The sequence below is a fragment of the Pangasianodon hypophthalmus genome, chromosome 4 (assembly GCF_027358585.1).
Source record: "Pangasianodon hypophthalmus isolate fPanHyp1 chromosome 4, fPanHyp1.pri, whole genome shotgun sequence".
Lineage (NCBI taxonomy): Eukaryota > Metazoa > Chordata > Actinopteri > Siluriformes > Pangasiidae > Pangasianodon > Pangasianodon hypophthalmus.
In genome coordinates this window covers 22,881,768-22,897,357 of record NC_069713.1, presented here as the reverse complement: position 1 = coordinate 22,897,357, position 15,590 = coordinate 22,881,768, and the positions used below count along the sequence as shown (strand labels likewise).

Sequence of the window (15,590 nt, the reverse complement as noted above, 5' to 3'; positions counted from 1 at the left end):
TTCGTTATTCTTCCATGAGAAGGCCCACCTGGGTGTAAACCTCAGGCTTTCAGAAGATATGATACGATTTTGAACCTTAAGCTAACAATTCCAAATTTGATAATACCAATTTGATATTTGATGATATCGCTGAATCTGCTACGATGCAATACGATTCAATTTTGATTTGATTCAGTCTAAATCCTCTGTTGGTCATGCGCGTAGAGCGTATTGCCCTGGCCCAGGACAAACTATTTAATAAGTGCCGAAAAGACATGCGCGCACACACACACACACATTCCGTGAAATGTAAATGACTGTAATGCATAATCAAACTACATACAGTATTGCCTTAAGAACTTTGCCATACACTCCCTTGAGTTAACCTATCCTTCTTCCCTTTTTCTTTTTTCTTTTCTTTTTGTGTGCATGCCTTATGTGACATTTTTAATGTAATTAATAGCCAGAAACCCTCTATATATGAGAAAATATGTATACTTGGTCACAGGACTTTCAGTGGGTGTGGGAACTTTTACTGCAAAAACACAACAGACCAAAACAGAATACAGAATACAGTGGATATAAAAATACACACTCCTGTTAAAATGGCAGGTTTTGGTGATGTAAAAAAATGAAACCAAGATAAATCATGTCAGAACTTTTTCCATCCTCAATGTGAAATTATGGTGTATAAAAATTAAGTGAAAAACAATCAGAAACTTTATTAGGGGAAAAATAGGAAAAATAAAAAACTTACAATAACCTGGTGGCATAAGTATGCAAACCCCTAAACCAATACTTTGCTGAAGCACCTTTTGATTATATTATACCACTCAGTCTCTTTGAGTAAGAGTCTATCAGCATGGCACATCTTGCAAAAACATTCTAGATCCATCAAATTGTGAGGGCATCTCCTGTCCACAGCTCGCTTCAGGTCACCCCACAGATTTTTAATTGGATTCAGGTCTGGGCTCTGGCTAGGCCATTCAAAAACCTTGATAAAAGTCTGAAGAAAAGCAGCCATAAAGCATGATGCTGCCACCACCATGCTTCACTGTGGGGTTGTTTTCCCCTAAAATGTTTCTGATTGTTTTTCACTTAATTTTTATACGTTGTAATTTCACATTGAGGGTGGAAAAAGTTCTGATTTATGATTTATCTTGGTTTCATTTTTTTACATCACAAATCATATCATTTTATCAGGGGGGTGTAGACTTTTTATATCCATTGTATGGGAAATATTCAATTATCTGATAAGTTGTAAATGGGGCATAGGGCTATATTTTGTCTATCATAATTTGATGAAATAGACATACTTTAGATAGATTTATTCTGCATGCCAGTGGGCCACTAAATGCTCCATTAGAATATGACGTTTCAATACTAATAATAGTGTTTACAGTCTGTCTAGAATCTAACCCCGACTCTCTGTTGGGAGAATTTGGTTTGGATTTATATAAGTAAATTTATGAGCTCTTGAGTTAATAATGATGTCATATGTAGGACATTTTAATAGTAATAATAGTTTTATAATCTGTCTCTAGGGATATGGGATGTCTGTTAACTCAAAATTGCTACAAAAAACATATACATCACTACAAGTTAGGCTATTATTTTATATAGTTTTAATAGTAATGTTGTCTGTATAAACAAGATGACTATGATTGAGAAGATGCAAATAATACAATTTTTCTTATTATTATTCCTTCTACATTTTTAAAAGGACACTGTGGTGTTTGTGTAATTAGCATAACACAGCTTAATATAAACTAATACTGTCTAATAATAAAGAGATTATAAGGCAAAAACAGCGCTGTTGTATGTTATTCCTACTCTAATAAGATTTGCGAATAATCACATCTTGTGCAGTATGTAGAGGTAGGATGCAAATGCATAAAATCAGTGTGGTGTTTATTTGGGGAAATCCAACAAATCATATAAATCATATAAATCATAATTCCAGGCAGAGGTCAAATCGCAGGTACATTAAACTAAGACAATCCAAAATCAACATAACCATGAGCGAGGGTCGTCTGAGAAACAAAAGCCAGGAAAAGAGGAAACAAGAACCAACACTCTGAGATGCACAATAAAAGGTATGAAACTTTGCAACAGGACTAGAATGCAACAAGGTATATAAAGACAAATTAATCCAGGACTCAACACAAAAAAATGTGTCAACCTGGACACAATTGGGAAACAACCAATGACGTGACGGGGCAGAAACTAAACAATCCAGTTCAGGGTAAGGGCTGTGGGGAATCCTGAGTCTATCCCGGGAACACTAGGTGTAGGGTGGGGACAAACCCCGGATGAAACGCCAGTCGATTGCAGTGCACCTTACACACACACACACACACACACACACACACACACACACACACACACACTAATTCACACTCTGAGGCAATATACCATGGATGTTTTGGGAGGTGGGAGGAAACTGGAGAGCCCTGAGGAAACCTGTGTGGATATGGGAGCGAACATGCACAGAAACTTGGTACAGGCAGTCACCCAAGCTCAGGATGGAACTGGAGACCCTGGCTTTCAAGTAGTAAATAATTACTAAATAACAACAAGGCACTTTTGATAAAAAAAAAAAACATTTAAATGATTTTTCCAGTGGTTCACTGTCAGCGTTACTTGCTCGCTGTTGTTATAGTTAGTAACTATAATAACTTAATAATAACTACAGCAACTATAACAACGTTAAAAACTGTAAAAGCGTTAAAAAATAATCATAAAATAATCACAGGCGTCCTGGCTTCTTGCCTGACAAGCAAGCACACTATAGTCAAGCTGAGGGCGGAACCTTTGTGTTCGTGTCTTGTTTCTGGAGGTCTACTGTACGCGCTGCGCCCGTGCTGCTTTTTTTTTTTTTTCCTCTCTAAGTCGCGTAACGGTGTCTCTGCTTTTGGAGTATTTACGCCAGTCCACTTTTACTGACTGTTTTATTTTGTTTATTATAATTTTTTTTTAGTTTAACGTTGCAGCTCAGTATTTTTACGCTTGAAGAAGAGCTGCTGCTGTCGACAAAGAGAGACAAAACGGACCTATGGTGTTTTTTTATTTATGAAATTAAAAGAAGATGGTTGACTACTGGGTATTGTATTAAAAAAAAAAACAAAGAGTAGATAGCTGGAATAGCTTTAGTAATGTAGATTAAAAACATCAACAGTGCTTGTAGATGCTATTTCAGTTTAATAAGTCACTGAGTGAGTGGTGAGACTCGACGCCAGGGTTGTTTTTTTTGTTGCTCATTTAAGTGGCAAGTAGCGACGTGTATTTTCTACTTCTCAGTTTGTGGGTGGATCAAATCAGGAAGAACAGAGCAACATTGTTACTGAGGAATCCAGACAGTTTTTGGGGTTGGTTACAGGTTTAAAATGAGATTTTAGCTATATACTCAACTCTTAATAATATTCTATTTTACTTTATTTCCCCTATAAGTTATTAATGATCTCTACTGAAGAGAAAATGCACACTGAGCCTATAACATGTCAAGCTGTAGTCGACATCCTGCTGAGGGGTTCACTACATTAACTGACCTCAGTTAAGAATCAAAGATGTCCCCTTCAGAGAAAGCCTAGTTTCCAGCTCACCTTATACACAAGGCATTTCTCAGTACTCTGACTTGACTGACTTGGAGAGTCAAAGCTGTTCCTGCCATCCAAACTACTCCTGAGGACTCAGAGGACGCTGATCCATCGTACAGCTTCACTTTCAGTCATGCGCCTGTCCTCTTTCCTCGCCGTCTTCCGGCCGGCCCTGCCTCTCATCCTGGGCTTGTCTTTGGGCTGCAGTCTCAGCCTGCTTATGGTGTCCTGGACGCAGGGGGACACGGACGAGGTCTGCAGCGATCAGCTGCGTCTTGGACTTCTTCAGGGAGCTCATGTCAGAGAACCCCAGAAAGCGGACGCAGGGGACAGGAACGAGGATTTCCAACCTCGCATTGTACCCTATCATAAGGACCCCAGCAAGCCGCATAAGAAAGTGCTCAGGTCAGTAAAGCTAAGTGATAAGTCATTTTGGGGTTTTGAGCAAGTGAAGACCGTGAGTTCAAATCCCTGGACTTCCAGAGACTTCCTTTAACCCTTAACTCTCTATGCCTGGATTGTAATTTTTATTTTTTTAGTTGTAGCAGCTTTGAATAAGAACATCAAATGAAAGTTTATGTTGTTATTGAGACCAGACTGTATAAGGCACTTTTCCATAAGGAACTTATCAAAAGTTAAGAGAAACAGTTATTGGACATTTCCCTGTTTTGTTGTTTCCAGCATATCACAGGGACCATAATAATCAATTACTGTAAAAAAAAAAAAAAAGTGACCCAAACAGTGCAACTTTCAGGACTTTTCATAGACTTTTGAGCACCACAGAAACTGAAGGAGGTTAAGATTAAAGTTATGTATTGATGTCAACATTGTTGCAGCACAGCAGTCATATTTCGCAAAGTGCCAAAATTGCACCATGTGAAATATGATTTTTGTTATTTCTGCAGTCGTGAGAACATGGCGTTTTGACGTCTTGCACATTACAATGCATTTGTAATCACTTAATGGGCAAACACAGGATATTTATGCAGGTCATTCTGTGAAGCAGTGCTCTTTCACTGGTTAAGGCTTCAGGCTAGTGGTAAGAAGGTTGTTAGTTCAAATCCCACCACCGCCAAGGATCCTTAAGCAAGACCCTTGACCCTCGACTGCTCAGTTGTATCCTGCCTTAAGTTGTTCTGCAGAAATCAGAAAATGTAAATGTAGCCTTACATTTGACTAAACAGCAATAAATTCCTGGTCTGCAAAAAAACAAACAAAAAAAGACACTAGAGCGAGAACTAAACAGAGTTCATAAAAGATTCTCTAGTGGAATTTTTTTTTTTTTATATGGAGTATAGGGGCTAATTTTGAAAAATGGCTTAACTGATGATACATTTCTGCAGCACACATTTTCCCAGAGCACATTTTTAGAAATAAATGGAGAAACTTGTCATATATAGACTCTTAAACAGAACTGTGGTAGAATGCATTGTGTTTTTGAATCCAGACTATGGTTTAAATAATGCGGTTATGTGCATAATAAGAAATATATCACTGCAGAAGTACAGAGCGGAGAAAAACAGGCTCTTGTCATAGATGTGTTTCCTAAACCAAGTGTGAGATAGAACATTCTGTGTAATATTACTGAGGTGTAGAGTAGAGCACGGCTGCTCTGGAGTGCAGAAAAGTAATGCCACTGTGTGAATTCCATTCCCAGGTATGTAGTATTTCCAGCGTCAGATTTCTTAAATTTATGATTATTCATACAGTCTTAAACGAGTCTGCAGTTCTCACTTGAGTGGCATTCTCTTACATTTCACTGAATGCTGTGTTGGTTAGAGTTATTGTGGAATGGTTATGCAGCAAACAATGTTGAAAAACTATATGAAATGATGTGAAAAAGAGGAAAACTGAAATAGATTGCGCAGAAAAAGGTAGCGGTGTTACACAACATTTGGCATCATATGGAAAAAACTGGCGTGTGTATCGTATCAGTCTCCTGCAAAACCACTCATCTTAGCTTTAACAAGCTTTATTTAAATGGCCACTTAATATTAAAATAGATGCAACTTGCACTTTAAACCTTATATCCTCCAGATACTTTAGTCAAGCAAATCAAGTGTCTTAATCTAAATGAAGATCATACACATAGTGCCTAACACAAGACCTCCCCAAATAAGCTTTTATATCATTTTAGATTTTTAGCAAGATGCTCAGTAGAGTGTTAAGAGCATTTCTCTTCGCCTGGACTAACCTCTATGCCTGATGTGAAGCGCTCTCTACAGACAAGAAGTTCACTGATTTGCAAAGCTGCTACTTTCACGTCTGACTTTTTTTTTTCCTAACACCACATCGAGAGGAGGTAGAGCTTATGGTGAAATGAATGAATAGAAAAGGCTATGAAGAGCTTTGTTTCATATAGTGCACATGGCGTGATACTATATAGACAGAATAATTCATCACATTTCCATGATAGCAGACGGAAAAAAAATATTATAATATTTAATGTATTAAAAACAGGAGTTAAAAAAAAAGATGTAATGTGTACTCTTTATTTTTTACTAGTCTGTTCATTTTCTAAGGGTAGCATTCCTCTGTGTTTGCTGCAGGACCCGTTATATCCACACGGAACTTGGCATTCGTGAGCGCCTCCTGGTGGGCATCCTGACCTCGCGTGCCACCCTTAACACGCTGGCCGTGGCGGTGAACCGCACCGTGGCGCATCGCTTCCACCGCACCTTTTTCTTCACCGGCCTCCGCAGTGCGAAGCTGCCCCACGGCATGGCTGTGGTCGCTCATGGAGACGACCGGCCCGTCTGGCTCATGTATGAAACCATCCGTCACCTGCATCAGCACCATGGCAACGAATATGACTGGTTCTATCTGGCCCAGGACGACACATACACCCAGGCGGAGCGCATCATGAACCTAGTGGGGCATTTGAGTGCGGGGCAGGATCTCTACATGGGCCGCGCAGAAGAGTTTATTGGCGGTGAAGAGCGGGCTCGATACTGCCACGGCGGGTATGGCTACCTGTTATCACGGAGCCTGCTGGCCCGGCTACAGCCGCACCTCGACGCTTGCCGCAACGACATCCTCAGCGTCAGGCCTGATGAGTGGCTGGGCCGCTGCATTATTGACTACCTGGGACTGAGCTGCATGGAAAAGCACCAGGTGAAACTAAATTCCTCATGAAAATCTTGAATTTCAGGTCACAGATAGTTGATGATGAAGAAGCAGATATTGTTCTAACATTCATTTCCTGTCTTGTAACTTTTACACTGAATGGAGTCACTATTGTGACATGCTTACTAGTCATTTCCTGAGTATGAAGGAATATACTGTATTTTGTTTTTGAGATGTGTCAATACGAAATGAGACATTTTAACTGGAAGAATGCCCATAATCACACAGCTGTGTTCCCGACGGTCTGGCATGTCCCCGTGGCATGATGTTCTCAGTTTAATAGCAGTGTTAAAAATGAAGCCATTGCTATATTTTTGCCAGAGAGTGTTCTTTTAATACTGTAAGATCTGTGCTGTTATAGAAAATTAATTAACCCTTCTAACCAGTCTGAAGTGATAATCCGAAAGCAGCGCTTCTACAGTATAAAGCCTTATATTGAAGCTGAACTTCACTGATCACTTTCTATAAGTTAGGAATGTATTGAGTATACTTCTGTTTCAGTGTTAACTCATAGTAGTTAGTAGAATATTACACTTCTGAAATAACATGTTGTTCCTATCATATTTCCTGTGCTTTAGGAGATGAGCTTCTATTACTTTGAGCTGCAGAAAAACGCAGACCCTGAGCGCGAGGACAGCATCCAGTTCAAGAACGCCTTCACCGTGCACCCAGTCTCAGAGCCGGCACTCATGTATCGGTTACATAAACGCTACAGCCAGATAGAACTGGACTGGACCTATGCTCAAATACAGCAGCTCCAGGTGTGTAGCTTGTCTTATAGCAGATACATTATAATTACTCACATAATAAAATGATGTAGCTCAGTGGTTAAAGCTTTGGCCTGCTGATCGGAAGGTTGTGAGTTCATTGCCAAGCTGCCACTGTGGGTCCTTGCACAAGAACTTTAACCTCTCAACTGCTCAGTTGTATCCTGTCTCAACATTAAATTGCTTTGGATAAAAGCACCATCCAAATGAGTTAAAAGTAAATTATAAAACACAGAAGGATTAAAATGCACAAGGATTAAAATGCAAAATGCACATAAAAGCGGTATGTGTTTTGGATTAATTTGTAATGAGCATAAATGTCGTCTACACAGCAATCTGTTTTCTGAATTCAATTCTATAGGATCGTTCAAATATCAATAAGAAATAATGTTTGACCTTTTCATATTAAGTATTACAAACTTTACTTGTTTTTGCTATGTTGCATGAGAATATGGGATTTCTTTTTGGTCAGACATCTGCTGTGAATAGCACTGGTATTTTAGCCTTCTTTTCTTGCTCTTTTTTCTTAGCTTGCCTTGTGTAGCCAAGATAACAGTCTGACCATGCCCAGTTGCATTCATTAGGTACAACTCTGCCTTTAGTCTGGAAATTATGGTTCTAGCTATAAAGAAAATCAGGCTGGAAAACAGCTTCTTAAACATGTTAATGACTTCTTATTTACTGCATTGCAAATTGTTTTGCTTAATCTGACCTTTCTGAAGTCATTTTCTCTTTTGGATTCTCTAATGCCGTTGGTCTCTTAATGGCTAATGAAAGAGCCATGGTTGTTTGAGAAGTGCAGAATTCACACTAATATTCCACTGCTGCATTACCAGCCTGGCCGCGGAGGCAAATGTCCCCAGGGGCATCCAGACAGGCTGCCTAAAACAACCATTTGATTGTAATCCGTACAGAGCACAAAGACCCACTAGTAATATGAATTTATTAGCTGTAGAATAGAAGTCAGTTCCACTCGTGGTGAACAGAGTGTAAAATGCCATCCTGGATTGGTGAATCTATATTAATGCTCTGTCTACTCTGCCACAGGTTCAAATCAACAATCTGAGTGAGCTCACTCCAGAAGGCAAAGCAGGAGCCACCTGGCCCATTGGGGTCAACCCGCCTTTCCGTCCCAAGACGCGATTTGAAGTAATCAACTGGGAGTATTTCACAGAAGAGCATATCTACTCCTGTGCAGACAGCTCCCCGAAGTGTGAGCTCCGTGGAGCAGACCGTGCAGACGTTAACTCCATTTTGGAGACTGCTGTGGAGCGTTTAAACGAGCGCTATCAACCACAGCTGCGTTTCCGGAAGCAGCGTTTGTTGAATGGCTACCGCCGCTTTGACCCCACACGGGGTATGGAGTATATACTGGACCTGGCCCTACAGGCCTTCACACAGAAGGGCCACAGTCAGGTGATCGCCAAGCGGGTGGGCTTGCTAAGGCCTCTCAGTGCCATAGAGATCATTCCAATGCCCTATGTGACTGAAGCAACGAGAGTGCAGGTCATCCTTCCAGTGACTGCACGGGATCAGGACTTTGTGGGCAACTTTTTGGACACGTATGTGATGAACACTTTGGACACACGAGACAATGCTCTACTGACCTTCCTTTTTGTGTATGACCCCTTTGATGCACAGAGGGTCAGCCAGACAGATGTCTTCGCCAGCGTGAAATCTATGATCAGCGAGGTGGAGAAGCGCTACAGCGATGTGAAGATCCCATGGATCAGCGTCAAAACAGAGGTTCCCTCACAGGTCAAGCTGATGGACATCATCTCCAAGAAGCATCCAGTGGACACGCTTTTCTTCCTAGCCAACGTCTGGACCGAGGTCACTGGTGACTTCCTGAACCGTTGCCGCATGAATGCCATCAGTAACTGGCAGGTCTTCTTCCCTATTCATTTCCAAGAGTACAGCCCAGCTCTGGTGTACCGAGACCAGCAACCTTCTGCAGCTTCGTCGTTTTCTTCGGAGGCACTCCGAGACGGCCGCTTTGACCGGCACGCATTTGAGGAGGCGTGTTTTTACAATGCAGATTACATGGCCACCCGTACCAAGATGGCCACTGACATCATGGACAATGATGAGTTGCTGGAGAGCATGGACGTTTACGAGATTTTTGTGCGCTACTCAAGCTTACATGTTTTCCGGGCCGTGGAGCCAGCTTTGATCCAGAAATATGTACGGCGAGCCTGTAACCCCCGGTTTAGTGAAGACATCTACCATCGCTGTGTGCTGAGCAATTTAGAGGGCCTGGCCTCACGATCACACTTAGCTATGGCTCTGTTTGAACAAGAGCAGGCAAACAGCACCTAGGACATGTGGCTGGATAGGGAGGTAGACCTGCCTATGAGGAGTCTCATTCTGCCAATGTAACTGGCCTTACTGGATATTAGTCTGCAAACTGTGAAAACCAAACTTTAGTTCCATGATGAACTTGTTGAACGTAAGTCTGAGAATATAGAACGTGAGACTGTTTCAGTAAATCAGTCAGTAAAGCAAATCCACTTAAAGCAACAACTGATTAAAGATATCTTATTCAGTAAGTCTGGACATCTGATTCTTTCTAAAAGTCTTAGTGATGAGTTACAGTCACTACGTATCTGATACAGAGGTGTCAACACTGCTATAAGGAAAAACATACTAGCAGGCAGAGAGAAAAAACGTAACTTTACTACAAAAACCCAAGCGATGAGACAGCTATTTTCAGATGTATGCTAGGCAACAATAAGAAGCGCCTTCATTTATTATTTATTAATGATTTTTTTAATGATCAAAGAACCCACAGTCCCACCCACCTGGTTTCTCTATTGGCTTGAAAGACTAAAAATTGGTGCCGGTGTGAGGTGAAAGTAGCAAATGTGCATCTTTCACATCCCGTGTTGTTTTCCTTCAGTGAATGGGTGAATTTTATGTCTCATATCTCCATAGCAATGAGTCAAAAATCGTGAATATTGGCACCTCTGCTAATAGTGCTTAATAGTAAGTAGTAATAATAGTAATTATAAATACAGTGTAATGTAAATGCAGGCATATTGTAATGCTAGTATTGATTACATGCACTAATCCTAATTGTATGTAGTCAAACATGTACACTGTATTAACAGTACAGCTTTATTTAAAAAGCACAACAGTCAGACAGTTAAAGACCTATGTTTTTTAAACCACATTAAAGATATTACCTGATAGCTGAGCTGAATGGCCCTATGGTCTCTGAAAAGTGTATGTGATGGCCTGTCGAGCCCTATTGCGTAACTTATCAGAGAGATTGCACCAATTCTGTGACTTCCATGTCAAAGGTATGTCAAAATGAAAACTACTTTGCTATTTACTCAGCATTTACTGAACTTAGCCATTACGTCAGGTCTTGAAAGGGCTTCTGAGGTGAGGTCCATTTTTTGTTTTCTCTGTGAAAGTATTTGAGAGGAATCTAGCTCCTTCCAGGGACTTAAGTCATCATGTCTGTGTCACATATCCAGACACGGTTACCTCACGTTTAGCATTCTTTACTTTTGAACTGTGCATTGCTTAGAACCAGAAAATATAGGACCAGAAATGATAGTCATTGCTAATGCACATTCCCTTCTTCAACACCATTTTGCCACTGATTACAATTTTTATTAATAAAAAAAAAACATTTCAGAACTTTTTATTCTTTTACAGTTCTGTTTAATGTTGCAGAACAAGCTTGTTCCTGTTATTACTTTCATTATAGCAGCTGTAAACAGCTTGTTCCCTCTCCAGCCTCTCCTATTCCCTCTTGAAGTTTATAACACAAAAACGTAGCTCGTAATGTTAAAGAGAAACCTCAGAGCTCTCCATCCTGAAGACGTTCCTGTGTTGGAAAACTTATAGGAACAGCTTTATCTCTGACTGTTAAAGAGTGCTGACACTGCAGACTCCTTCTAAAAAAAAAACTTATCAACAGATACATACCATACAAATCCCTTTGTAAGTTACTACAGAAACAACATATTAGAACTTGTGCATTAATATAAACCTGTGAGTTGCCTTGCACCAAAACTACTATTAGGCCATTTTTTTTTTTTTGGAAAAATAATCAACAACTTCAGACCAATCTGAACAGAGAATTAACAGCCCTGTGGCATAAAGGGGGTTTAAACACCTCTGAAATCACTATATGTAGCAATATTTCAGTAGATTTCAGTTATGTTTCAGTTTATACAGGCATAAAAAGGTTGAAAGGTGAGTGAAATTTCTTGTTGCAGTTCTGCAACAACAAAGCAGTCTGTTAGAATGAGAAAAAAAAAAAAGACGTAACAAAGTGGCATCTTTGAAGCCATGTGCAACAATTCAGACGCAATAGCGGATACAAAGCTCATATAGCCAAAACAAATTTAAAACAATAAAACTGAGCAAAACAAAAAAATCCCATAAGTTCCTTGGTAGTTGTAGAGATATTTATTAGATATTTTATTAGATTTGCACTGAAGCTGGAGGAAGGGGATGAAGGTTATTTATTATGCCTCAGACTGAGAGTAATAAAAAAAAACCCTCATATTCCCACTAATGCTGTGTTTCATAAGTTACAGTGAGAATTTAATCTTGGCAGGCCAAGTCACATGACCACGTATTAAAGTGCAGATTGTGGCAGGGGAATGGCTTTAGATTCGCTGTGAACTCCACTGAAGTAGCAGCAGAAGGGAACACTCTGTACTGAAGGATTCTTCAGCGCTCACCTCAACTCCCATCATCTCTTTCAAGACGTCTTCTAGCCGAGGCAGGAATTCAGCACATGTACTGCATGTGTGGAAGGAGAAAACGCTTCAAGGAATAGAGGGAGAGGGAGAAAGAGGTGAAGGAGGGGGTTGAGGTGAGAGCCTGATATTTACAGGGCTCTCTCAGCCTGCCTGTCTGCCTGCGCTCTGCTCTCTCACTTCTTTCATTTCCTGTAATAAAGGAAAATAAAGGGCCACCTAAAATCAGGCAGGTCAGAAGAAGAGAGTGAAAAGGCTCTTTTTATAACGAAGAGGCTGGAGCTACTTTACGCACAGTCAAGTCACTATACAAGAGACCACCTGTTTCTCTTTGGTCCTGTGAGGCAGTGAAACACAACAGCACATCTGTCTGAGCAAACCCAGGCATGACAAAGACGTATTGTAGGCTTACTTTCCTCTCTATCAGTATCAGGCTATTTGGATTTATCAGTAAGTTCAGTGTAAGAGTTTGTTCAACAATTTATTTAGACGTCTAAAAATGGGAGAAAACTTCTCAAGGCATATCAATGCCTTATACAGCAAGTAAAAAAATAAATACAGTGTGTATATGGGTTAAAAGAACAACAGGTTTGCATATACAGCAGTATTTAATATTCAAATGAATCAATATACTTTTATATTTTCAAAGATATTTAACGTGTGATAATAAATAGAAAACATACAAGTAGGATTCAGAATCAAAGCCACTTCTTATAGATGAACAGACAGCATGAGTTTTAACTATAGCACCAAAATATAAACACTATATGGCCAAATGTATGTGGACACCTGAGCATTAAACCCATATGTGGGCTTTCCCTAAACTGTTGCCACAAAGTTAGAAGCACACAATTGTCTAGAATGTTTTTGTACACTGTAGCGTTAGGATTTTCCTTCACTGGAACTAAGAGGCTCAAACCTGTTTCATCATGACAATGCCTCTGTGCACAAAGTGAGCTCCATGAAGACAAACCAAGGTTGGTGTGGAAGAACTCGAGTGTCCTGCACAGAGTCCTGACCTCAACCCCACTGAACATCTTTGGGATGAACTGAAACTCTGACTGCAGCCCAGACCTCCTCATCCAACATCAGTGCCTGATCTCACTAATGCTCTTGTGTCTGAATGAGCAAATCCCCACAGGCACGCTCCAAAATCTAGTGGAAGAAGCCTTCCCAGAAGAGTGGCGGTTATTGTAACAGAAAAGGGGGACGAACTCCGTGTTAATGACCATGGTTTTGGAATGGCGAATATTTTGAGTTCATTAATGTGAAATAAAATCTATCAGTGTATGTTCAACTTAGATAACATTAGATAAGTACATATTTAACATTAGTTTACTAGATCTATGCTAGTTAAAAGTCTTTCGATTTTAAAAAATAAACAAATGAAGAGTTTGACCCAAAAAATTAAATAGGCCTACAAAGAGGTATAAATTTTAACAATTTACAAATAATGTTAATGTTGATGATAATTCAAAAGTGATTAAATATGATTGTTTTTGATGGGCGCTCTGCTGCTTTCTACGTTAGACAACCATCAACATTAGATAAAAGATTTTTAAAAGTATTATAGGCCTATCTAAATCTGTTATTTTTGCTGTTTATTGATTGCTGCTGTTCTCAACTGCACAGCTGATAATATTAGGTTTATCAGTTATCCTGGTCAGGGACACCCTGGATCCAGAGCCTATCACTGGGTGCAAAGTGAGGACACATCCTGTTATATTATTAAAATTAAAATTACACTATGTAACAATTTTCATTCTTGGGAAGTGAGTGTTATTTTCTAATTGCTTATTCCTCAAAAGTATAAACAATTAAGGCTATTCATCCCCTCAAACTTTGTTTTTGTGACCAGGACATTGGTATTTTGAAAGCTACCTATTTTCATTGAGAAATCGGGCGAATTTCCGCCTTTTCATTCACATAAAAGATATTCATATGTTGAATAAATACATTTCGTTCAACATATGAATCAAAATTAACAAGTATTTATACTAAATTATACAAAAATGACCACAAAAGATTTAATTTACAATTATACTGTAGATCACTTCCATGAAGCAGCCCCCGAATGTAGTCTCCCATCAAGTTCTTGTTATATTGTCCTTGGTAGCAGCGTTCAAAGTCCAGTATATCCTGGTGGAAGCGTTTGCTTTGCTCCTCTGAATACATTCCCATGTTCTCCTTGAATTTATCAAGATGAGCATCAAGGATATGGACTTTGAGAGACCTCCTGCAGCCCACAGTTCTTCACCAGAGTCTCAGCCAACTCCACATAGTTTTTGGCTTTGTGATTGCCCAGAAAGCCCCGAACCACTGCGACAAAGCTGTTCCAAGGCGGTTTCTCCTTCCCAGTGAGCTTCTTGCACGCCAGGATCTTCTTTATCTGTGGTCCAACGAAGACACTGGCTTTGAATTTTGTCTCAGGCAGCTTAGGAAAGAAATCTTGAAGGTACTTGAAGGCTGCCAACTCCTTATCTAGAGCTGTGACAAGTTGTTTCATAAGGCTCAATCTGATGTGCAGTGATGGCATCAGCACCTTCTGTGGGTCCACAAATAGCTCCCACTTGACGTTGTTCCTCCCCACAGCAAACTTAGTCTGCTGTGGCCAGTCCCGCCTTTGGATGTGTGCCTTGGTGTCCCTGCCGGATGCTTATAGCCACTTGATGCCATCTAAGAAAAATGCTGAAATGTTTCCATTTACGCAGCTGGAACCAAACTAAACTGGTGGGCTGAAGGCCCCTGCATTTACACTTCTACTTATATTACTGGAAAATTCTAGAAGTCTGGAAATGTTCAGGAAAATAACATATTTTGAAATTTACCTATGTTCCAGAACAATCCAGACTTCTTAAACTTTCTAGAACTTTCCAGTGCTATTTTTATTATTGTAACGGTCAAATCTGGACATTGGTGTTTTGAAATTTACCTATTTTCATTGCCAAAACGGGCAAATTTGTGTCTTTTCGTTCACATAAAGTAAAAAAAAACATATTCTGAAATTTACCTGTTGTTTTCTGAATTTATGTGAACAAAAAGACACAAATTCGCCTGTTTTCTCAATAAAAATAGTTAAATTTCAAAATACCAATGTCCTGGTCATAAAAGCAAGGTTTGAGGGAAATAATAGCCGTTTTCTATACTTTTGCAGTATAAGCAATCAGGAAATAACACTTACTACCCAGGAACAAAAAAAAAATTATAATAATATTACATAGTGTTCTTAATAAGGAAATGAAATATTGCACAAGTGGAGGTGCGATATTTGAGTATGTGCTATTGTCCTTTCAATAATGAATCTGGTTTTAGAATGAGTTCTTGAATCTCAGAGTCCATACACACACACACACACACACACACACACACACACACAAATAAAAGTCACAACAGCCTCATGA

The 15,590-nt window shown here is 39.7% G+C and overlaps 1 protein-coding gene across 1 annotated transcript; it reads left to right on the top strand.

The window, feature by feature from the left end:
* Window positions 1-2,842: 2,842 nt before the first annotated feature.
* On the top strand, window positions 2,843-10,013 carry chpf2 (chondroitin polymerizing factor 2). Its single transcript, XM_026937223.3, has 4 exons — window positions 2,843-3,980; window positions 6,125-6,689; window positions 7,280-7,462; window positions 8,516-10,013. Exons 1-4 carry the CDS (start codon window positions 3,709-3,711, stop codon window positions 9,785-9,787), a joined length of 2,292 nt encoding a protein of 763 aa, XP_026793024.1. The 5' UTR covers window positions 2,843-3,708; the 3' UTR covers window positions 9,788-10,013.
* Window positions 10,014-15,590: the final 5,577 nt, after the last annotated feature.